The 25066-nt window shown below is 37.8% G+C and overlaps 1 protein-coding gene across 1 annotated transcript in view; it reads right to left on the reverse strand.

The window, feature by feature from the left end:
• Positions 1 to 4837: 4837 nt before the first annotated feature.
• The window catches only part of EPRS1 (glutamyl-prolyl-tRNA synthetase 1), a 68513-nt gene continuing 48284 nt past the window's right edge, over positions 4838 to 25066 (reverse strand). The window contains exons 20-32 of the mRNA XM_079913924.1: positions 24579 to 24841; positions 22605 to 22656; positions 21918 to 22127; positions 21459 to 21531; positions 20054 to 20133; positions 19698 to 19799; positions 18507 to 18662; positions 17846 to 18043; positions 17199 to 17372; positions 12577 to 12737; positions 10104 to 10182; positions 5301 to 5365; positions 4838 to 5194 (exon numbers count right to left, since the gene is read on the reverse strand). Coding sequence (XP_079770050.1) covers positions 5044 to 5194; positions 5301 to 5365; positions 10104 to 10182; positions 12577 to 12737; positions 17199 to 17372; positions 17846 to 18043; positions 18507 to 18662; positions 19698 to 19799; positions 20054 to 20133; positions 21459 to 21531; positions 21918 to 22127; positions 22605 to 22656; positions 24579 to 24841 — 1764 coding nt within the window. The 3' untranslated portion in view covers positions 4838 to 5043. The remainder of the gene's footprint in view (positions 5195 to 5300; positions 5366 to 10103; positions 10183 to 12576; positions 12738 to 17198; positions 17373 to 17845; positions 18044 to 18506; positions 18663 to 19697; positions 19800 to 20053; positions 20134 to 21458; positions 21532 to 21917; positions 22128 to 22604; positions 22657 to 24578; positions 24842 to 25066) is intronic.

The following is a 25066-nucleotide window of genomic DNA, read 5'->3' on the forward strand; positions in this document are numbered from 1 at the left end:
GATTGTAAGTTGGTGCAGCCCTATGGGGAACAGTGTGGAGGGTCCTTAAAAAACTAAAAATAGAACTACCATATGATCCAGCAATCCCACTCCTGGGCTTACAGAGGGACAAAAACATAATTCAAAAAGATTCATGTACCTCTATGTTCACAGTAGCACTATTCACAATAGCCAAGACATGGAAACAACCTACATGTCCATCGACAGATGAATGTATAAAGAAGATGTGGTACATATATACAATGGAATATTACTCAACCTTAAAAAAGAATCAAATAATGCCATTTGCAGCAACATGGATGGACCTAGAGATTACCATACTAAGTCAGAAAGAGAAAGATAAATACCATATGATATCACTTATATGTGGAATCTAAAATAAGACACAAATGAACATATCTATGAAACAGACTCACAGACATAGAGAACAGACTTGTGGTTGCCAAGGGGGAGGGGGAAGGGAAGTATTGGGAGTTTGGGATTAGCAAACTATTATATATAGGATGGATAAACAACAAGGTCCTACTGTACAGCACAGTGAACTATATTCAATATCCTGGGATAAACCATTATGGAAAAGAATAAGAGTATAACTGAGTCACTTTGCTGTACAGCAGAAATTAACACAACATTGTAAATCATATACTTCAATAAAATAAATTTTAAAAAAAGAAGACGGTTTGTCTGAAACAGCAGAGAAGGAGGATATATGGACATATGAGGGGGGTAGATGTGGTGGAGGGTTCTGGGGGTTCTGTTGATATTTTCTCTTAGTGAAATAGAAATCAAGATGATCAACCAAAAGTCAGAAGGGGCAAGTATAGAAAATCCCAGGAGAAAGAAGTTATGAAATAATTGTCCAGGAGAGTGGAGAAAATGAATGAATGAGGGAAATATTATCCGATTACCTGTTTAGTACATATAAAGTAACCCCGATGTGAACACTGTCACCAGCCTGTTAAACCCCAAGCTCCTCACTCATTCAGCAGGTATTTCTCAATCACAAAATGTGGTTTTGGTGACATACTTAAAATATATTTGAAATACCCCTATTACATGAGACTTATTTAATAGGATCTGTTTATATCATTTCAGTACTATTGATGTTCCAAGCTCTTAAATCTTCCAGTAAAGTTGAACAAAGCTACTGGTTTAACATCACCTACTGAGCCATAGAAATGTGTTTGTATTTGTTATAAGTCTGATGGTGTGGCAGAATAGGGTAGTTTAATTTTCCGGCTGTTAATATCTCAAGTGTAGGGTAGTTCTCAGTGTGCTACTATTGGCAAGGATCATCTCATGACGTGTCAGTGTCACTAGGCAACGGCCTCCTACCATTGCTCCATCTCCCTGTCCACTTGATTGCCTGATTTTCCATCTAAAATAGAACAACTTTGAGGAGATAAAGCCAAGAAAGGGAAAAAGCATGTTTGGTTTAACTCACTACTGTCTGCTCTGGCACGTTGTACAGAGTGAGCACTCAATTTATTAAAGAAATAAATGGCTAGCATTTTCTAGACGTAGTAAAAATGACAAAGGGCCAAAGATATGTTTGCAAATAACAGGGTAGGGGTAGTTGCCTCCCCAAACTTTTGATGATCCAGACAGCCACTGAACACCATAGTTATATGATAAATGACTAATATCAATATTTATAACTAAAATCAAATATAAGTAGGGTGATATATCCACACTTTCTAGTCAAATGTCTTGTTTCTGCTTGTCTTACGGAGGGTTCCACTGCTGTTGATCTGAAGACTCAAAGCCTCTCCAGTAGCAGCCAAATGAGTTGCTGTTAGTGTCCAATTCTCATAAAGGCTTCATGTGACTTACTGGCATAATTAGGAACTTTTTTTTTTTTTGGTCTGTGTTGGGTCTTCGTTGCTGCGCGCGGGCTTTCTCTAGTCGTGGGGAGCGGGAGCTACTCTTCGTTGCGGTGCACGGGCTACTCATTGCGGTGGCTTCTCTTGTTGTGGAGCACGGGCTCTAGGCACGCGGGCTTCAGTAATTGCAGCACGTGGGCTCAGTAGTTGTGGCTCGTGGGCTCAGTAGTTGCGGCACATGGGCCCTAGAGCTAGAGGGCTTCAGTAGTTGCAGCGTGTGGGCTCCGTAGCTCCCCAGCATGTGGAATCTTCCCGGACCAGGGATCAAACCCGTGTCCCCTGCATTGGCAGGCGGATTCTTAACCACTGCACCACCAGGGAACTATTTTAAACACACTGTCATGGATAAACTAGAGATTGCTAACATGTGATCTATACCAGAAATCCCCGTGAGCAGAGCCAGTAGTAAATACACCTTGACTTGTCTGTTTTCTTTTTGCAAACCACACACGCTAGGCACACAATTAATTTTGTGGCTGTCAGTCTGGTATCTAGTTAGTGGTTGTGGTCTGCAAGTAAAAATGGTGATTATTTCTTAAAGGATATTGTTTGGAGTCAGGTTTATACACCCTCTTGAAAAGCACCACCACCCTTAAGGTGTCTCAAAGAGTTCTGATATTTTAGCTGAACCTCAAGTTAAGAAAATAGACAATTTATCACATGTAGATTTGGGGTGAAGGACTCCTTCCTTAGCATAACCACTTACTGTAGAGTTCCTTTAAATAGTGGATTCCCTTAAAGGAGCAAAGGTCAAGCTTTTCTGTGATCAGCTCTACTTATCTGAAGCTTCAAAAAATAGCCTGGGGATTTATCTTTGCGTCAGAGATGGCCACCTCCATAATGGCCAGGGGCTACAGAACAAAATGTGGTTATGAGTCTTGATCTACTTTTCAGGCTTTTGTCAGGGACTGGCTAAAAAAACCCTTATCCTTTAAAGCATTTGTTAGTTTGCAGAAAGACAAAAACCAACCCCCACCCCCCGCCCCAGGCACTAAGGTAGTAACGGTTAACTAGAGCTATAAACAAGGAGCAACTTCCAGGTGACCCTGCATCACAGCCATAACCAACATTAGCTATTATAACGTGCTAGGTATTGTTCTGAGTACTTTATAAGGTAGAGTAACTATGAAATAGATACTTGACTTCATCTTCATTTTACAACTGAATAGGGAGGTTACACAGCTACTAAGGGCAGAAAAACAAGATAAAGCATCCTGAACTGCCATAGATCAATAAGAAATACTGATTCTGAGGACAAAAGTGTGGCCCAGATATTTAAGCTAGGCATATGAATATACATGCTCAAAACACTGATCTTGAAATCATGCTGTACTTAATCTTTCATTTGACAATTTCTCATCAACTGAAGGACAGTTCTGCTGTGTTCTCATACACAGCAGATACTTTGAAAGGCTTTGCATATGTTGTTCCTTCTGCCTGGAATGTTCTTCCTCTTCTATTTATTAAAATTCTACTCACCCTTCAAAACACAGCTCGAACTTCAAGTCCTTTTTGAAGCCTTGCCCTTTATTGGTATATTTATCACTACCAAGTGGGAAAGCATATTGGAGCAGGGCACTGAAATAAGGAGCTATACCAAGTAGACTAGAAATGAGGGATAAAAGGCATTTCAGGCAAAGGGCCAGAGGTGAGAAATAGCACGTTGTTTTTAGGAAACCCCAAATGGTTAGGTTGCAAAGGACTCTGCTGGATTGGTTGAAAAGGAGACTGGAAAGGCAGGCTGAACCAGAATAGGCTAAAGGGTTTACATTTTATCCTGTTAGTGATTGATGGTGAGTCACGAAGGGATTTTAAGGGGAAGAAAAACATCTTAATAAACTGTACACCAGAAAAAAAAAAAAGCCTGTGGAAATGTGGAATCTGGCCTGGAGATGACACTGGAGGCCAGTATAGTAATCAGCATAAGAGGAAACAGGCAAGAAGGCAATCCAGATCTGTGAAAGGGTGGACCCAAGAGACATCAGAGGTAATAGCCGTTATGTTTTACAGCCAACTGAGTAGGGCTGCTGGAGGGGCTGCCTAGGAGGACTGCGGTTCTGGTTTAGGTTACTGGGTCCATTTTGGTAACACTGATCTTTCAGGCAGGAAGCACTGCAGGATGAACAGGTCTGCGAGTCGAGAGTGAAATGAGGTTTTGAGACAGGCTGCCCTGAAATGCTGACGAACACTCAAGGAAATCCAGTATGCAGTTGGAATAGAGGTCTAGAGGTCAGACTGGGAGATAAAAATGTTGGAGTCATCATCCTATCAATGCAGTTTGAAACCATGGGGTGAGATGAGGCTGATTAGGGAGCAGAAGAAGAGGACCAAGTATGGACACTGAGCTCTAAGAAGCAGGCCAAGGAAGGGAAGCCAGTGGAAGACACCTGACTGAGAAAAAGAGGCAGACAGGCAGGAGGGCAAGTCTCGAGAGTAATTTTAGTAAACAGGGGAAACGTGTTATAGCAGCAGAACTGAAGCACAGAGCTATGGCAAGACGAGGAACTAAGAAGTTAGCTTTGGGCAGCAGTGGCAGCATGAACTCCGTGAGAACAGTGGTGCGGTGGAGGCAGAAGCAGCGTGAGGAAGGACGCAACACAGGAAGCAGGGAGGTGAGGAGGGCTGACCACTCTCTCAGAAAGCGTGACTGGGTTTCTGAAGACCCCAGAGTAACTACGAGACACAAGAGGGAGAGAGGAGCTCAATAGAAATCGCTTTTGTTACATTCGTGGTTGTGTTTTGCTTTTTAATCCGAAAGATTTAGGGCAACTTTAAATTCAGTACAAGTTACGGAAAAGAAGTACTCCAACAGAGAAGAAACAGGAAACTGGTGGTTCAAGGTCTGAAACATGAGGGATACTGAGATCAGAGCAGTTATCTTCACCTCTTCACAGGAATTTCCCTGTAGCATAGAATTCAGGTATTTCGGAAACAAATGAATACATGGAACAGTATTGGTTCATGATATTTATTACTGGGGTTGTTTACAGAAAAGTCTCTTTTCCACTATTTAGGCATAAGAATAGATATTTTTCTCATGTGACCTCCTTTTAGATCCTTTATTTAAAAAAAAATCATAAAACTGTCTATATCTGGGGAGATAATAGTATCAATTTTTTAAAAAGTGAGGAGGGTTGGAGATGGGGTTCTGTCTTATCCCTTAGTAACTACGACCAAACAAGGTGTAGTACTTGGCAGGGTTCTTGCCGCAGACGCACTGGGCTCCAGGCTGCAGCTCACAGAGTGGTCTGAAGGGGATGCAAAGGCTTTTAGCTCCCATCGACGGGGCACCAGGTTCAAGATCTTGATCCCTGAAATTAAAAACAAATAAGAATTCCGTTCTTTTATGCCATACATTTCTATTCTTTTTCACTGCAATACCTCACGGGTTTTATCTGTTACATGTAATTATCTTACCTGGCAGTGGTCTTTTTGATCCAATCTTCACAGTCAATTTCCCCACAGAATGGAATCTGAGCAATCTAATAAGGAAAAACGTTCAGTATTTACATTCTGTAAAAGGAACATTTGAGTTCTCTATTAAACCTATAAGCAAAAAGGATAGGTCTCCCAGTCTTTTTCAGGCCATGGTACTTTTGCAAACCTGCTAGCAACTTTGCTCAGAGGTACTCGAGATAACAAAGAATGTCTTTCACTATCCCAAACCCACACATCATATAACATCCGGATGTAACAAAGAATCGTTGCAATATACTTAAATGTCCAAATAAACTGGCTGCAACATAATGCTGAAGAGAAGGAACAAAGGGTGAATTCTGAATCTTTTTCATTTCAAATTTGCACTGCTGCCTGCTCTACCTGGCCACGTGGTTACGAGGAGGATAGAGGGGAAAGGACAAATAGTAAACTGATTTTTAAGTTGTTGTTAAAATAACAATTAACAGGGGCTTCCCTGGTGGCGCAGTGGTTGAGAGTCCGCCTGCCGATGCAGGGGACACGGGTTCGTGCCCCGGTCTGGGAAGATCCCACATGCCGCGGAGCGGCTGGGCCCGTGAGCCATGGCCGCTGAGTCTGCGCATCCGGAGCCTGTGCTCCGCAACGGGAGAGGCCACAACAGTGAGAGGCCCGCGTATCGTAAAAAATAACAATTAACAATCAAGTAAACCTCACTTTACACGTCCTTATTAAAATAACCGTGCTGCTTTTAACATGTTACAGGTAAGTGAATCATTTTTCAAGTCCAAGGGTATTTTAAAAGTCAAAAAAAGGGCTTCCCTGGTGGCGCAATGGTTGAGAGTCCACCTGACGATGCAGGGGACACGGGTTCGTGCCCTGGTCCGGGAAGATCCCACATGCCGCAGAGCAGCTGAGCCCGTGAGCTATGGCTGCTGAGCCTGCGTGTCCGGAGCCTGTGCTCCGCAACGGGAGAGGCCACAACAGTGAGAGGCCCGCGCACCGCAAAAAAAAACAAAAGTCAAAAAAAAAAAAAAAAAGTCAAAAATCATTTTGTATCAGAAACAAAAACCTCTCAAATTTTCTTTCATAGACCATTTAGAATAATAGGCAGTGGGACTTCCCTGGTGGCGCAGCGGTTAAGACTCTGCGCTCCCAATTCAGGGGGCCCGGCCGGGTTCGATCCCTGGTCAGGGAACTAGATCCCACGTGCATGCCTCAACTAAGAGTTCACATGCCACAACTAAGGAACCTCTGTGCTGCAACTGAGGCTCTGGAGAACTGCAACTAACGAGCCCAGCTGCCACAATGAAGACCCAGCACAACCAAATAAATAAATAAATGTTAAAAAAAAAAAAGAATAGGCAGAATCAAGAGACCTGGGATTTTATCCTAATTTTGAAATTCACTGCCTATATGAAAATCTCTAGCCCTGAGCTTTCTTTTGTAAAATGTGGATACTGGACTAAACAAGAATTAAGATTCCTCACAGCTGTGAATCTTAAATTTTTCATCACATGTCTACTTCAAAATGAGGCTTGTCTGCAATAATAATTATGCATTAGTCCTATAAAAAATTCCTGTTAGTAGCAGAGAGATCAAAGACATGGATAATTCCCAAACGTTAGAAATGCTAGTTTAAAAGCAACTAGAAGGTCATCCAGCTTCTTTGCCAACTTCCCATCAACTAGTCCCAGCCACACCTTCCATGCTCAAATTGAGTCCCTTCTGGAAACCCTTCCTTGCACTTGGGATTTAGTTAAACATTTTTCAAAAGGTTTCTCTAAGAAGTAAAGTAAAAGTAAATAGAGATGAGGACATTACAAAAAAAAGAGTAGTTCAACAGGAGAACGTTATTGCAGGGCAAGGAAGGGTTAGTTTTCTACATCTCTTGTGTTGATTAAGCAAAATATGTTAGCCTAATTCCCAAAGTTGATAAACTGTTTGATGATGTGCATTAAGACAATAAAGAGGTGGTCAATTTCTAGGTATGGTGGGTGGGACGAATGGGTGAAGGGAAAGTGGAAAGGATGGTAATAACAAGTATTTTGAAAAATTTTAGTATAGGTTTTAAAATATATACTTAAATTATAGATTAACAATTATATAATTATTTTAAATATATACTTTAATTAAATATACAAATAATATAAAATTAATAATTATTGGATATATAAATAATACAAAATTTAAATATAGAAATTGTTCAATGAAAACTGAAGCAAAAACAAACCTAGAGACATAAGAGCTGAAATAACACAAAGTTATTTATCTGTATTGAAACTTGGTAAATCATTAGCACTTATGCAAACAAAAAGCATGAAAAAACTGTACATTCATAAAAGAATTACAATTCATTCCAAAAGACAGAATAGGGGGAAAACTTTAATCAGTCTCTAATTATGTAATGATAAAAATATTAAGACAATTACAAAGAATGTTTTTGAATAATAAATTTGGCTTCTCAGAAATTTTACTTTTGTTAACTCACAACACTTAAAGGTATCTTTTTATAACTTCCACAAAGTTTACAGTAAGTAGTCTTATTTTCTTTTCTCCAAGCAAAAAAAAAATCACTAAGCTTTGAGAAAGTATTTCTAAAGTAATAATTTTTAAAATTAAAATGGTGCAGCATGTGAACAAATTCAACGAAAACTGTTATTAGCTTCAAAGTGAAGTTTAGATGATATGACCTGAAATTTCTCTTTACTACGCACATAATTCATTAATATGAAAGGAGAACATGCATTTTTAGGCTATTTATTCAGCCATGGAAAGGTTTTTACCTTTTTATCTTTTATTATTTCTACATCTATGTTTTAAAAAGACACAATCTTTTATAATATATAATATCTTGAACTCTGCAACAGAAAAGGGTAATGACGAGAAATATTCAAAAATCATTGATCAATAGATTAATAATGAATGTCAACAGTAATAAGTATGTTACATATAAATGACATTTATTTTTCATTCAATTAAGATCATATCCCCTTGGAAAAATTTGCTAAAATCAAGTCCTATAAATCAGACATAAAAAAAAATGTTTTTTTTCATTTATACCAACAGGGAAGAGTAGAAAATCAAACTCTCACCTACATTCAAGTTCTGAAGACCCCTTCCTCCTTCTCCCCTCCCAGTAAATCCACCTTTATAAACAACAGCCTCAAAGCTTGCTTGATGGTCAGTCAACATACCTAAGCTGACCAACCGTGAGGTGAGATGAGGGATGAAACTGACTACTGAATACAAGAAACAAAATCTGCTTGGTCTCTACACGATCTTTGGACACACAACTAAAATACTATATTCTGGTTCAGGAGAGATGTTGAAATCTCTCCTGTAGCTTATCTAATATTAGAATAAAAGATATGATTCCACTAATATTTGCTGAGATTCATTTCTTTGACAGCAATGGATTAACTGACACTCTATCGATTTATTAACTCTTATGCAATGTCTTTAAGACTGTACTGCAAAAGTGACTACCGTGTTTCTATAATAAAGGAAATTTTAAAAGTCAATAATTAATGGAACAAAAAATTATAAAAAATAAATTAGAGTGAAAGAAAAAATATACACGGAATCAGATGGCTATCCATTCTCCAGGCAGAGGGCTAGAAGAAATAGAGATTAGAAGTATATAGTTTGAATATATAGCAAATTACAGACACCAGAAAGGTGGAAGATTACAAACCAAGAATAACAGAAGGCTAAATACTGAAGAGTTATGATCTGAAGGGGATTTTGTACTCATTTCACAGATTAGTAAACTGAGAGCCAGAGAGATTAACATTTTCTCAGCTCATGCAATAAGAGACATATTAGGAGGGAATGAACATAGCCAAGCAAAATTTTGTCTTACACCCTCAGCATGAATTTAAAAAATAAAAAAAAAAGATACAGAGGAACGTACATTAACACATTTTTGACCAGAGACATATTACAGCCACAGGCATTAGTTTCTGCAAAAATCCCCCAGTCGGTAATGTGTTAAGCTGAATCAGAAGAGAAATCTAAATTCTAATACCAGGTCTGCTTCTGTACGGCTTGGGGTAATTTATTTAGACTCTGGTCCATGGTTTTCTCATTTATAACCTGCGGACACAGGACTGGCTGTATAATCAAACACGTGCACCAAAGTTCATAAGTGATTCATTCCAGGAATTAATAACTTTGCAAATCAAGACCTCTTCTTTATGAAAATTAAGTTTCGGCTGGCAACATCTGCATATACACAACACACAAAGCTGATAAAATCTTAAAGAGCCATTAGGGAAACCTGTGTGGTTTTAAGGAATCCAGAAGTACACACTCATTCTCAAAAACAGGCTTAGAAATAAGTAATATGTTTCACTTATTATTCAGAAAGTTCAATCAGTTAAGATCTGGGTAAGTATATATGCTCAGAGAATAAAACGGGCCTTCCTTATTTTAGGAATCTGCACATTACACTTCTAAAACTACAACAATGCTTACTTTAGGAACTTATATCAAACTGAGAAAACAAAATTTTTCAATAATAAAAATATTAGGGGTCATACAGAATGAATTTTGTTCAGCCAGCATAAGGAGCATGAGAAAGAAACTTTTACATAATCAGTTTACAGTGTTATCCGAAAAAGATATGTTGTGATGCTGCAGGAAAGACAGTGGAAAACAAGAGTATGTAATGCTGAGTAATATATAATCCTTTTGTGTGACAGGCTTTGAAAAAGGGATTAACATCATGCATAAATTCAGTGAGTCTTAAAACACCATTTACTGAAATATGTTTATATTCAAAACTTTGCAGAAGTCTCTTACCTTCCCAGAATCAAGTTCCTTCTGAAAGTCCTCCATTGTGTTAGCCACAACCATATGAGTCTTAAGGTCTTCAGAAGCCCTATCAAACAATTAGAAAAGAATAAATTTTTTTCTTACTAATATGACAAAGTTTTTTTTTAATAGCATAATTTAATGAAAGAATAACAACCTGGAAGAGAGAAGAATTCAGTATGAACCTCAACTCTGTCTCTAGCAGTGACATTCAGTAAATCTCAGTTGGCTCATCACGGCATAATCGTGAACACTAAATGAATGGAGAATTTGCCAAGCATGCACAGGTAACAATTACTTTTGTAATCGCCATTAAATCTCTACTGATCAACATTCTAATTCCTGGCATTACCACGTATTACCTACAAGAGTCTGGGTTATTATTTAAACCTCTCTGGTCTTAGTTTTCCCTTCTACAAAATTGGAAAAATATTCAAATCTAACTACCATATCAAATTGTTGTTAGAATCAAATACAAAGGCATGAAAATGTTTAAGAAAGGAAAAACACGTAAATATACATTATTCGAGCTATTTTCACATACTATGTAAGTCTTCTGTAAGAACCTCAGGTTTCAGAAATGGGAATAAATATTATTCTCTTCCACACTCAGAGTCACACATTACATGAGGTGGTGACCAAGGAAGAGAAGGTGTATTTTTCTTTTCTGAACCTCAGGGCTAGACTTGTATGGACCCTGGTAGCAACTTGCTAGCTGTCCACCAAATCTGTTTCCTTTTCTTCCAACTTTTTTGCAGTGAGGTGGGCCCAAGTGACTAAGTTATAGCCAGTGAGATGCAGAGGAAGGAACTCGCCACTTCCCAGGCTGAAGCCTCAAGGAGAGAAAAAAATGCACCTTTTAGCAACTTACATTAATAAATTTACTGAATAAAAATGTCAACAAAAAACCCTGCTTTTTAGTCACTAAAGCAGTGGTTTTCCAACCAAGGGAGTACATGTGTATCACAGAGAGAGCATTTCAACATTACAGATAACCTGAAGGTATCTTTTTTTGAAAATAAATTTATTTATTTTTGGCTGCATTGGGTCTTCATTGTTGTGCATGGGCTTTCCCTAGTTGCAGCAAGCTGGGGCTACTCTTCATTCTGGTGCACGGACTTCTCATTGCAGTGGCTTCTCTTGTTGTGGAGCACAGGCTCTAGGTGCGTGGGCTTCAGTGGTTGTGGCTCGCGGGCTCTAGAGCGCAGGCTCAGTAGTTGTGGCGCATGGGCTTAGTTTCTCCACGGCATGTGGGATCTTCCCGGACCAGGGCTCGAACCTGTGCCCCCTGCATTGGCAGGTGGATTCTTAACCACTGCGCCACCAGGGAAGCCCGACCTGAAGGTATCTTAAAACTAATGAGTCAGAATCTCCAGGTACGAGGCTCAGGTAAGTTTCTATTCCCAAAGCTCCCAGGTGATCCTGAGGAGAATCTCTGGAAAAGAACCTCTGTACTGAGAGCACCGTTCGAATGGCAGCAACAAGGACAGGCAGCTTTCTAATCTTTCGTCTCTGACAGTATCACCTGCTCTGCGTTCAGATGAACTTCACATGAATTATGAATTTGTAGGCCAAATAAATCCGTGAAGTAACCCTTCAAAAGATGTATTATCAGTCGCATTTTCGGACAAGCAAGCCAAGAGAAGCAAAATCACTTGCCTCAAATCACATAAATAAGCACCAAAGCCAAGGCTAAAACTGGTTCACTCCTTAAATGCAAGATTTACTGAACATGAATATGAATCAGGCACAAGGTATTAGAAGATAAACAGTAAGATACAGGCACTACTCTCCCCTAGAAACTGAGCCTCTATCCCCAGTGGCCATGGGCCTTCCTCTCTGCTTCAGGTGGGTAGGAAGGAAAACAGGGTGCCACACATATGCCACCAATCTTGTAGCGCCTCTGCCTTGAGATCTGTGATTCTATAAGTCTCCTCTCCAGAGGCCAGGGCAGCCCCGAGGCCTCCCCTCACCTTTCACCCCCAATCCCAATCAGGAGGTTCTTAGCCTTGGTGACACATCATAATCACCTAGGAAGCGTTTAATACTCTAGGTGCCAGGCCCACTCTAGACCAGTTACATTAACATCCCTTGGGGAGAGTCCCAGGCACAAGTATTTTGAAAAGCTTCCCAGGTGCTGCTAATGTGTATCCAACAGGTGAGAATCAATGCCTTTGTCCCTCAAATTTTATATATCATGAAAGCCTGGATCTAAAATTAACCCAAATTACTCCATGGGGCAGACAGTCCATCGCTGCAAACTTAGTAGGGAGCAGAAAGCATATAGAAAAACACTCATAATACAAGTTAAAAAACACAAAGAGAAAGGCCAATTAAGAACCATGAGAGTTCAGAGGGAAAGAGTACTTTCCCTAGGGGCAACCAAGGATTCCTTGGTATACATCTCAAAGGCTGAGCACAATGTGAAGATGAGAGACACAAGCAACTCTAAGGAACTGACCGGGTGAACAGGTTAACATGGATGTCTTCCAAAATAGCGTGAAGTTTCGTCTCAGCCTCATTTTCAGCAACTGTCAGCTTTTCTCCAGTGTCTCGTCTGACAGCAACAAACTGACAGCTCTTCATATCACGTGGCCCGACTTCAAGCCTAACCGGAACTCCCTAGGAAAAAGGCAGTTAAACATAATACATGCATGTCTCCAATTGAATATATAGACTTATTCCATGGCTTTACCTACTAGAAGTCATAAAAATCCAAAAAACAAAGACAGAAACAAACCACTTTAAAAAGTAGGTAACATTCCTGAGATATCACAGAAACCTCCTCCAATGAGAAGGCATAAACCTAAGGAAAGAAGGTACTGCCCGAGTGGTTCTGAGCTAAGAGTTTAACGGGGAACCATGAGGGTGGTTGCAGCTGTCTAGCTCAGTGTTCCTAACTTCTCTCCCATAACGCACACATAGAAAATTACACTTGTATGGCACATGGGGGTAAATACAGAAGGCTTGAGGCTGAAGCCACCCCAAGCCACCTTGGTACATCCTTGGCTCATTCATGGCACATGGTGTGCTTTGGTTGGGAAGCCCTAGCTCTGGATGCTCTAACCTGAGTATCAGAATCACTGAAGGGCTTGTCCAAGCACAGACTGCTGGGCTCCACCGCCCGAGTTTCTGATCACAGTAGGTCCAGCGAAGGGGCCTGAGAATTTATATTTCTAACAAGTCCTCAGGTGATGCTGAGACTGCTGGTCCTGGGACTGCACTTTGAGAACCATTCCCCAGTAGTCTACGGTTTTTACAGAGGAGCTTAAGGACCGTACGCAAGTTTAAGCCTCGGGAATGTTCAATCCTTGTTAATGCACATAAGGAGTCTGTTCTGTGAGTGGATTAAGGCTTAGCAAGACCTCACTTTTAGGGGCCTGGATGGAACCTTACCTGACAAACAGTAGGCTTTTAACGATTTTTTTTTTTTTTTTTGCGCTACGCGGGCCTCTCACCATTGTGGCCTCTCCCGTTGCGGAGCACAGGCTCCGGATGTGCAGGCTCAGCGGCCATGGCTCACGGGCCTAGCCGCTCCGCGGCATGTGGGATCTTCCTGGACCGGGGCACGAACCCGTGTCCCCTGCATCGACAGGCGGACTCTCAACCACTGCGCCACCCTCTAAAACTAATTTGGGGTTTCTGAATTTAAATTAGAAAACTCTATATACGGTTTAGCTGATCGGTGGTCCCCCAAATCAACGTCAAAGGAAAAAATTTAAATGCTACTCTAGAAAAAATCACCCCTAGAGAAGACTGATTTTATAAACTATCGGGAACAAAATACTGTATACTATTACATTATTTTATTGTTTTCTTTATTCATGCAATGCATGCATGTGTAAGAAACAGTGTTAAGTGCAATGAGATTTAAAAGATGAATAAGAAAGAGATCCTGTCCTCAAGAAGCTTCATGTTTTGCACGGTAAATAAGGCATTCATACAAATAATAAAAATCAGTACAGAAAATCAAAAGTGAGAAACTATCCTCAGTTGGAAGAGAGAAGAAAAGTTACCGGAGAAGGCAAAAATTAATGAGTAAATTCATCAGAACTGAAGAACATTCTATAAAATAACTGACCTATATTTACAAAAATGTCAATGCCATGAATGACAAAGAAAGGCTGAGGAACTACTTCTGATTAAAGGAAACTAAAAAGACATGACAATAAAATGCAGTAGAACTACATCCTGTACTGGAAAAGGGGAGAGCTGGGACAGCTCAGAGCAAGGTTTCAAAGCTGCAGCTGGGTGAAAAGGCATCTTCACAGGAGAAGAGCCTGGCACGGGGTGTCAGAGCCCATGAAGGATGAGGAGGGCATTCATGCAGGGGAGTGGGTGGCAACAGCAATGAGAGAGTGGATGAACACAGGGGGACCAATCAAATAAACATACTAAGGACAACTGGAGCTAGGTTTTTCCACTGTCAGAGAAGAGAGTTAAAATATGGAATGGGAGAAAACTAGATTGGGTCATGTGGGTTTTGACTGGAATTGAAGGTATCAGTGTGAACTCACGGTTATCAAATTACATAGATGGATACAGAAAAATAGATGTAAATACATGTGAGTATGTACGTACATATGTGTGTGTGTGTGTGTGTGTGTGTGTATGTACACACGCACACGCATTCCATACCTCCATCTACTGAGAAGGCTTGGAAGCAGTGAGAGCTCAAAAGTGATGGGCACACCCACACTAAATACCATTCTTTCCTAAAAAGAACCAGGGCTTCTTAGATACATGGCTAATTGCAGAGTTGGGGGAGAGATAGAGAACAAGATAAACCCTACAAGATCTTCTGCCAAAAAGCAAGGACGTGCTAAAGAACACAAAAGTTAGCTTTAAGGGATCCTACTGGTCCCATCGAAGACAAATTTGAGCATCAAAATAAATAATCATAGTAACAGATTATAACCCACTGAATAATCTCAGAAACCATGGGTCCATAAAAAATTTTAATTAAGCAAAAAGCTAGTGAGGAATGTCAAGACCATGATAACTAAAGAAAAACTGAGGAACTATTCCAGACTAAAAGAGACTAAAGGGACATGATAACTATATACAACACATAATTCTGAACTAGATCCTTCTGCTATGAAGGACACTAGTTGGACAACTCACAAAACCTGAATGGGTCCTAGAATTAGATGGCAGTAAGTCTCAATGTTAACATCCTGATTTTATAGGCTTTATTGTGATTATAAAGGAGAACATGTTTGTAGAGTGATGGGGCATCAAGGTAGCATCTTGTTTTCAAATGGTTCAGGCAGGAAAAAAATTTTTGCACTGTACTTCCTTTATTGTAAATTTGTGTTTGTTTCATGATAACAAATTTTATAACCCAAGTGGAAGAAACAGCACAAGCAAAGACACAGAGGTGGAAAAACAGACTGAGAAGAGAGAAAAGATCTATGAAAGGGGATAACTGATAACAAAAGTAGAAAGATCATCTGAGGTCAAGTCATACAAGAGGCATGTATTTTATTGGTAGTTTATCTAAGTAACTAGTTATGAATTTACTTATAAGGGACTCCTGTTTTTTGTTTGTTTTTCAACAGCAATACAAAATTATCTTAATCATCCAATACAGTAAAAAAAAAAGTAGTTAATTCACTCATATTATTTTCCCCTTTCTATTTCCCATTTTCCCCTATTTTCTAATGAAGAGTTATGGGAGTCAGTCGCTGGGTCCTAGGTCTGGCAACCAAACCATACACCTCATTTATTAATCTGGGTGAGCCTCACAATACATACATCTCTCTCACACACACACACACACGTGCACACACTTTACAAAGTGAATCACTATCGAATAAATATGAATCTAGATCTCCCAAACTGTTTTCTTTCCTTGGAAATTCCTGGCCTTAAATGCACTAGCAGTGCTTTTCACTAGCTAATGAACTCTCTTTCTCAGTGTTCTTTAATTTTCGGCATCAAGCTTAGGACTTAGGGACTCTGGTTTCTTTCCTAACTACTGTAGACAAGGAAGCTGCAGTGGAGCCAAGTCACACTAAGGTGCCTCCCCCACATAGTACAGGTTCACCAGGGTACTGCAAAGAAGAGGGACAGAGACAAAGTCAAGTCAGTCCGAGAAGGAGGAGATGAAAGAGGAAGGGAAAGAGGAGAGACACAGAAGTAAGTGTGGATGACTTTTGTTCTTCCCTTTCAGTCCAGCTAGTAGCAAGGAACAGGTTTCTTTTTGGTACCTCAGGCAAGTACAAATGGGTTTAGACAAGGTATTACTGCAATCACACAACCACTATTTCAAAGTAAGTAAAAAAGACTGCAATTAAAGGGAAATTACAGAGAAAATATTCACCTTTAAAGTCTTCATTAAAGGTAGGAGAGTAATATTTTTTTTTCCTTTGTTAAAGGAAAAAATATATTACAAAAAGGAAAGCAATATCAATATAACTACTATTCTTCAGCACAGAGATTTATCTTAGGGGCCATTTAAAACAAATAAGGGGATAAAGATTAGCAACTTTGGGAACCCGACATGTACACTGAATAATCCCAGTATTACTGAGCTTCCATATTTGAAAGATTGAAGCTGCAATGTCACTACACCTTCTTATCCACTGCCTGTAATATGAGTTTATAAATTCTTGACTCCTAATTGCTAGTTCTAACAAGATCCCCTGTGTCATCATAAGAAAAAAAGTTAAATCCCAGAAGTTTGAAAAATGGAATAAAGAATACAGATCATCTATTAATGACAATGTGCAGCAAATAAGTTATATCAAAAACATTAAACCAGAATTTAGACTAGTCTTGAATATACAAAATAAAAATTTACAAACCGCTGTGAAACAATGTGGTGTGAAAAACCAAGTATGAAATTAATCTCTGATTAGCTGTAACAATGACAGCTAGTTGATGCCCATGCACCACTATTCTGATAGTCTTACTATTTAAATAACGTATTTATTTTATGAATTCTTGATATAAACATTTTAGTAACAACCATATGAGGTTTATTAACCATAAACAAGGTCTTCACGATCACTTTAATTCTAACGTAACAAAAATCCAAATTGGGAGCATAGGAGTAAAATATGCAACTGAAGAATTTACCTTGAGCTCCCAGTGATTGAACTTCCAACCTGGTGAATAGTTATCTCGCAAATCAGCTCTAACTCGAATATTAACACTGAGTAACCGCCTTCGATAATCATTGCATTTTGCAATCAGAGCATCTCTGTCTTCTTCAGAAAGTGCATTTGTAATGCCACAAGGAATAACCACCACCTAGAATCCAGCACAGTATCACAAATTTATACAAAGGAGCAGTATATGGAACTAATGAAGTCACATCACCACACAGTATCCAGGAGTCAAAACCTCCTAGTGACTATAAGCCTTCACACAAATCAACTTGGATGGTTTCTAATCTACGCAGAATATCTAGCAACTATTTAATAGCTGCATATTGTTTGTCCATGCGAAATACATTTGTTTTTCATTTAACCTATTATAAACCATTATTCAAAAAATAATTTCTAAAACTTTTATAAAATAGGTAAAAAAATTAATAGACAGTAACACAAGTAATATACATAGTTACACAATACCAAGGTCTAGACTGTATTCTACGTTGTTTCTGTATCAGCTAAATCTACCTGAATGACACTCAGAAAAAAAAAATCACACTTTAAAATTTTCTTTGCTAAATATGGCTTGTATTTTATAAAAGAAATGATAAACAGAAATATTTTCCTTACCTGAACACAGGCTACACGGGGTGGTAATACTAAGCCCATGTTGTCCCCATGAACCATGGTCATAACACCAATAGTTCGAGTTGTCAGGCCCCAGGAGTTTTGATAGGCAAATTGCTTCTCTCCTGGTGTCTTCGGATCTTCAAAAATGATTTCAAACATTTTAGAGAAGTTCTGCCCTAAATGATGTGATGTTGCTCCCTAAAATAGAGGTACACATCTTTTAATTTTGATAACCTATTAATGCCTTTGAAAATAATTACTGTAAGATCACACACCTTAAAATGGCACTAGACCTACTTTACCTTCCCTGATTTTTTATATTAAGTAAGTTTTTAAAGCATAACTGATACAACAAAGAGACTAAGATTAGTCAAAAAATATATAGTAGCATACAGCTATGAGCAGCCCCTCTTATAGGAGTTACTTTAATTACAAAGGTTTTTTAAAAATCCATGCTTTGGTAATTCAGGTTATAAACCTTGATTTAACTGAGATTTACAGGGAATGAGACAGATTGGCCTGAAATTATAATATGGCCTTAGAAAACACGTGATATACTGATTTTTAAGAGTCTACTTCTCTGATGACAGAAGAAACTTGTCAGATCTGCCCACGGGCTATGCTTACAGTCACCTAGGAATCCTATGCAGCAGTTTGATACCTGGATAGCTCTTCCACTGGCAGATATAAATGCTTCTACCGTAGTTGTGTAGTCTCCTCCCGCAAATTTCTCCTTTTCAGTCTTTCTTCCCTTTACAACAGGAATTGCCAGGAGTTCTTCATATACCTTAGCGTATAAGTCAAGTATCTGCAAAACCTGTAACGTTTTAAATGAAAAGTGTTCAAATTTATGGTATATTTATTGATGATAGATCTATAAAAACTGTACTATTTAAAACTAATTGTGGGGCTTCCCTGGTGGCACAGTGGTTGAGACTCCACCTGCCAGTGCAGGGGACACTGGTTCGAGCCCTGGTCCGGGAAGATCCCACGTGCGAGAGAGCAACTAAGCCCATGCGCCACAACTACTGAGCCTGCGCTCTAGAGCCTGCAAGCCACAACTACTGAGCCCACATGTCGCAACTACTGAAGCACACGCCTAGAGCTCATGCTCTGCAATAAGAGAAGCCACTGCAATGAGAAGCCTGCGCACTGCAGTGAAGAGTAGCCCCCGCTCGCCGCCACTAGAGAAAGCCCACGCAGCAACAACAAAGACCCAACGCAGACAAAAATAAAATAAATGTATTAAAAAAGAAAATAAAAGAAAACTAATTGTGGTGGGAAAAGCACTTCAAACAATAAAAATCTTTTTTTATGGAAAGGTCAAAGCAGCCAGTGTGAATTTATTAAAATATTCAACAAAGCAGTATGCAAAATAAGTGGAATAATTTTTTAAAATATAAATAACTTTAGAATATAAGAGAAAATATATGTTTATGAAAGATACACAGTAACCAGGGTAAAAATCTCCTGAAGAATCATTAATTTCACCCATGGGATTATAATTTCTTCTACACATTGAAGTCCAAAACTATTTTCATCTGAAAATTTAAAACGGCACATTTTCTAATAAAATTTCAGTAAGCAGTTTCTTAAGTCCACGTACATTTGAATTAACTTGTTTTTTCTTTTAACAGATACATAAATTTTAAGGAACAAAATAATTTATACCAGGAAATTATCTATCTTTTAATGTCATTTTGGGATCAGACCAAATTTCAACTTACAGTTATTTACTGAATGATTACTATGTAAATAGATAGCACTGCATTACTTACAGCTGCAGGGGGGAAGAAAGCACAGCCTGGACAAAGAATTAGAACATAATTAATATGGAAGACAACTGTTATACCTCTTCTGCTGCCTCTTCAAATGTAGCAAATGCACTGTGCCCCTCCTGCCAAAGGAATTCACGAGTACGTAGGAAAGGCTGAGGATGCTTGAACTCCCAACGCTGGAAGAGGCAAGAACACAATTTAATCTTTAGAGAGAGCTTTTCAATTTTTGGTAACAACTTTATACAGTAAGTAATCAGAAATCATAATTGTAATCCAAAATACTTCAAAAATGCTTCCATACTCCCAATCCTTTGAATATAAAAACAAGAAAAAGAAATGTGTGTGTTTGTGTGTGTGTGTGTGTGTATGTGTGTGTGTTTAAATGAATAAGAAGAATAATGAAAGAATGTAAGAAGGGGTGTGCACCTACCACCACATTGCACCACTGATTGAGCCTGATGGGCAGGTCTCTGTGGGACTGCACCCATTTCGCGTATGCAGGATACATTACTGAAAAGACACAGGAAAATACAGGCAGTTAGTCACTAAAGGTTTTATTCCCCTTTGAAGGCTGGTTAGTGTTAAACAGGAAACATAATTAATAGGAATTAAAATGCTGTGCTTGTGCAGGTAAGTGAACGGTATTGTATTCCATCAAACGAATTAGTCAAGGGAATAAGTCCACCTAAAACTGACCGTATTTTATTTTCTTCACAATGAGATTTACATTTAATTTTATAGCTTTTCGGCTGTTTTACTTCTAAAAACACTAAGTGAACATCTTATAGTATATACTGTGTTCTATGTTAAGTTCTTTCCTTTCATTATCCTGTTCAATCCTCACATTCAACCCATGAAATGGATATCATAATCTCAATATTGACAACGTGGAAGCTGAGCTTAGAGAAGTTAAATCACTTGCTGAATCCAGCACAGTTACCCATTAGAAATAGAATTTAGGTTAAATCTATCTGATGCATCTACCCAGGGTCTGAAACCTCTTGCCATCAACTGCTAATTTAAGTGAAGGTGCCTTTCTTATCATAGCCCATTCAGGATTATCTATAATTAGTAAAACAAAATATAACTTTGCCAATTTGGTATGTGAAAAAAAGCTGGTATCATAATTTCAATAATACATCATTATATACTATTATACAAGAGTATCGCTAAAAGTATCAAATAAAAAGCAAACAATCCTTAACTCTAAAGATAGATAATCCCTTTGGAGACAGTGACAAGCCCAAAGACTCAAAATTTCCAAGTGGTACTCCCATTTATTATGTGCAATTTTAGGAAAATCATTTAACCCTTCAGAGATCTTTTTTTTAACCTGCAAAATGGAAATAACAATAGCTGTCCCTACTTTCCTAACTACACTACTGTTAGAACAATACAAGGTGTAAATGAAATCACTTAGTAACCTATAAAAACCCTATATAAATGCAAATGTAATATTAAAATGACTAATTTGAAGAAAATAAGGCAGTAAACATTAGTGTTTGCAATTTTATAATCAATTCCAAGAATAAAAACTATTCTAAGAATAAAACTTCTTGGAAAGCTCTGAAAAATTAGAGCATGAAATTAAAAATGATTTAGAAGTGCTTTAAAAAAAATCTTTTTCCTAATGATAAACAGCTCCACAATGAATATTGTACAGAGAATAAAATTCTATGCCACTTAAGCCTGCATTTATCTTCATCAACATTCATTAAACTTGATATCATCAATAAGCATTATAAATATCACAAAATAAAAGGTGAGACTCAACTCTAGAAGCTGTCTCTATTGTTCAATGAGCTTTTCTCCTGTGTTCCAAGGCCCATCCTCACCTGTTTCACTGGTAGGACGAACAGCAATTGGTTCTGCCAACTCTGTTTTGCCAGATCTTGTCACCCAAGCAACCTAGTAAGATGAAATCATTTTTCATACATTTTTTAAACAGCACTTTAGAGGAAGAGCACAGTTATAGTCAAAACTCTATTTCAAGTTTTGCTCTATCAATTAAGGCAAGTTAAAGTAACTGCTTCTGTTCACTGTGAGAAAAGGTAGATACTTACTGTCTTTATAATGTTTACTGAAAAGTAAAAGCCAGTTAATTAGTGAATGTAACAAAAAGAATCATGACTTGCCCTGATGAAAGAAATCTAATTTTTTTTAAATGGCTTTACATTTCTCTAAGTTGGCTGCAGTAACTTGCCTTTTAAATTACTGTTCAGGTATGAACTGAAAATATACTTCTGAGTTCATGACAGAAAACTGCAAAAAATAAATAAAGCAGGCTAACTTACCTCAGGGGCAAAGTCAGCAACATGAGTCTTCTCTTTCTCTAATGCACCTTGAGACACAAACATGGGGAAATAGCAGTTTTCAACACCAAGTTTCTTGATCTCAGCATCAAAAAAGTCCTTGATGGATTCCCAAATGGAATATGCCCAGGGACGAAGGATATAGCAGCCACTTACATCATAGTATTCAATCATTTCTGACTTTGTGATGACCTTTTTAAAAGAAAAATATAGTCTATGAAGCCTAAATTGAACCAAAATTATAGTATAAGTGCCAAGAGTATGATAGCCAAGCTTCAAGTCTGGAGGCTTCCCCTGTTGGTACATCCTCTTAATGTGCATGTAAAATGGATCATTCAAGACTGAGAAACACCAGGGCTCTGAATTCTTAAGACGACTTGAATTCTAACCTTGCTTCTGCTGTTTTACTATTTTGTGACTTAGGACTAATCCCTTTACCTCACCAAAAAAACAAAACAAAATAAAAAATCAAATAATGACTATCTCACAGGGCTACTTCTCAATTCAATACTTTCTGTGACATTGCTTTGAAAACTGACATGTTACATGACTATGCTATGTATTTTAAAGGCAATATGCATTATTACTTTGTGTCTGGATTTTAGAATCTAAATATAAAGTAGCCTTTGAGAAATTTAAAATATAAAAATTAACAGAACCCATACTCACTTGAGAATACCAATCTGCAAGATTTTCTTCTTTTTTTGCCTCAAGACCCAACCTGCAGATATAAAAAATACAAATCTCTTCATCCAGCAATTGCTTTGTGGCTGAATGGAAATAAACCTCTAAACCTCAAAAGAGCTTGGTTTTCCTTCAGTCTGAGTTATTTCTATATTTATATCTCTTCTATATTCATTCCCATGATGTTTTTAACCTAGAAAACAGTTCAATCATCTCTTAAAAGACTGTGTGATGCTATCCATCAAAAGCTAGGAAAACTAATAAGCGTAACAAAAGCTATGACTTTATTGCAGACATTCCTTTTACAAAGTTCTTTATAAGGAAATGTATTTGTAGCAAAGACAGAGCCTATTCACATAGTGTTCTCACTAAGAAATAAAAAGAATCTTTTGCCAGTTTCAATCCAGATAAAAATATAGTAAGATCAGTGTCTCATTAAAAGTAATATGTAAAAAGTAGTAAAGACAATGGCTATATGTATACATGTGTCAATACATAAGTGTGTGTGTATATATATATATATATATATATATATATATATATATATCGTTACATGTAAGTTTTTTTCTATAAGTTTTTCCTTTAACCACAGTAAATAAAAGTTGCAGAGACAGACGCTTCCAAAATAAATTAGATCTGCAATAAAAAACTATTCTAGAGATATGGGAACATATGTATATGTATAACTGATTCACTTTGTTATAAAGCAGAAACTAACACACCATTGTAAAGCAATTATACTCCAATAAAGATGTTAAAAAAAAAGTTTGAAGTCATTAATGATGGTGATTGTGCAATAAACTCTAAGAAATAAAAAAAAAAACTATTCTAGACAATAATCTTTTTAATGAAACACCAACCATTATTCAGGAAACTGTGGTCTTATGATCCACATAGAAAAATCTACCCATTAGTTATGTTTTATAAAAGGTACATCTTTTTAGAGTTTACAAACAAGGCTTTATTGGCTTAAAATCTTAATGTATTTATGTTTGAATTCTCTGTTGTTTCACTTTGATACATCCCAACAAAATGCCTACATGAAATCTGGCCGTTTCACAAGCAGTCAGAAGGTAAAAAATGAGAAGTTCTATTCTCACTTCTACTATGCTATAATGCTGATCACCCAGTCAATGGGCAAGAAAATAACTGTTGTATTCTCTTGTTTGAGGAGACACTGTGTGTATACTGTGAGTGATGAGAGGCAGAATTTGAAATTCAGCTAAACAAATCTAACACCAAAGTATCTCTAAATAGTAGCTGCTAACAACAGCCTAACTTAGGTTCAGCTTAGAGTGAACCTCACATAAAGTTCACTCTAATTTTGGGATGTGGATAATGGGGGAATCATATTGTTCATATGGATTAGAAGATATTGAAACACCATCTATTCCACAGTGCTGTCTTTAAACCAGCTTTGTTTTATATTTAACCAATTTTAAAAGCCTATTGAGAACAAAGTTCTCATTTAGTCCCCACAAAAGATTTTCATTTGAAAAATCTGCTAAAGTGCAAAACGTGTACAGCTAAGCTAACAATTGTGTTACAAGGGAGAAAGAAGAGGAAAAAAAAATATATATATATACACACACATATATATTTGTTTTTACTTGTGTAAGCAAATGAAAATCTCTCAGTGCATAGGGAAGAAACTAGTAACAGTGGTTACCAATTCATTATGGTGGTAGGAGGAACTGGGAAGATGGGAAAGAAGCATAGGAGTGAGACTGCACTGAACTCTTTATATTCTAAGATTCTTGAACCAAGCAAACGAATGTGTTACCTATTTAAATAAACAGAAAATGAACAAAAACTATCTGCTGACATTATACCTTTAGCATTCTCCAATTTAATGTGATAGTCAAACGACCCAAAATTTGTTTTTTTAAAAAAATAATTAAAAGTTCACTTCATCCAAAACTTTGCTTCACTTCCAATGAAGTTTCCACGTTTTATTACCTGGTCTGCTTCTTAGGCCCTTGTCCTTCCCCTGGTCCACTTGATGACAGCCCACTTCCTTGGTTTTTAGAAGAGTCTTTCTTTTGGCCATCGTTTTGTTTCTGAGTTTTATTCTGCTTTTCAGATTTATTTTCTTTTTCTTTCTTTTTCTTATCTTTTTCCTCAGCCCCATTGGCAGAGACAGGCTTATAATCTACTCCCGTCAGAGACTTGTACTGTGCCTTCAGCTGAAGGAGTTCTTGTACAGCTGTATCTACTTGATCCTTTAATAAAAGAGGAAACAGAGAAGAGAGCATTTAATTCAAATCACTGGCTAAGCATCAATGTTCAACGCTTTATAAGCAGATTTGAAAACACAAAGGCAGAGGGTATGGGGTAGGGGTGGAGAATGTTAAATACACACTCCTGAAAATGAATAAAAGAGCATGAGAAACAGAACTGGAAAATACTGATTAAAAAACTGTACTATAACTGCACTGTTCAAAGAA

The sequence above is a fragment of the Stenella coeruleoalba genome (assembly GCF_951394435.1).
Source record: "Stenella coeruleoalba genome assembly, chromosome: 1".
Classification (NCBI taxonomy): domain Eukaryota; kingdom Metazoa; phylum Chordata; class Mammalia; order Artiodactyla; family Delphinidae; genus Stenella; species Stenella coeruleoalba.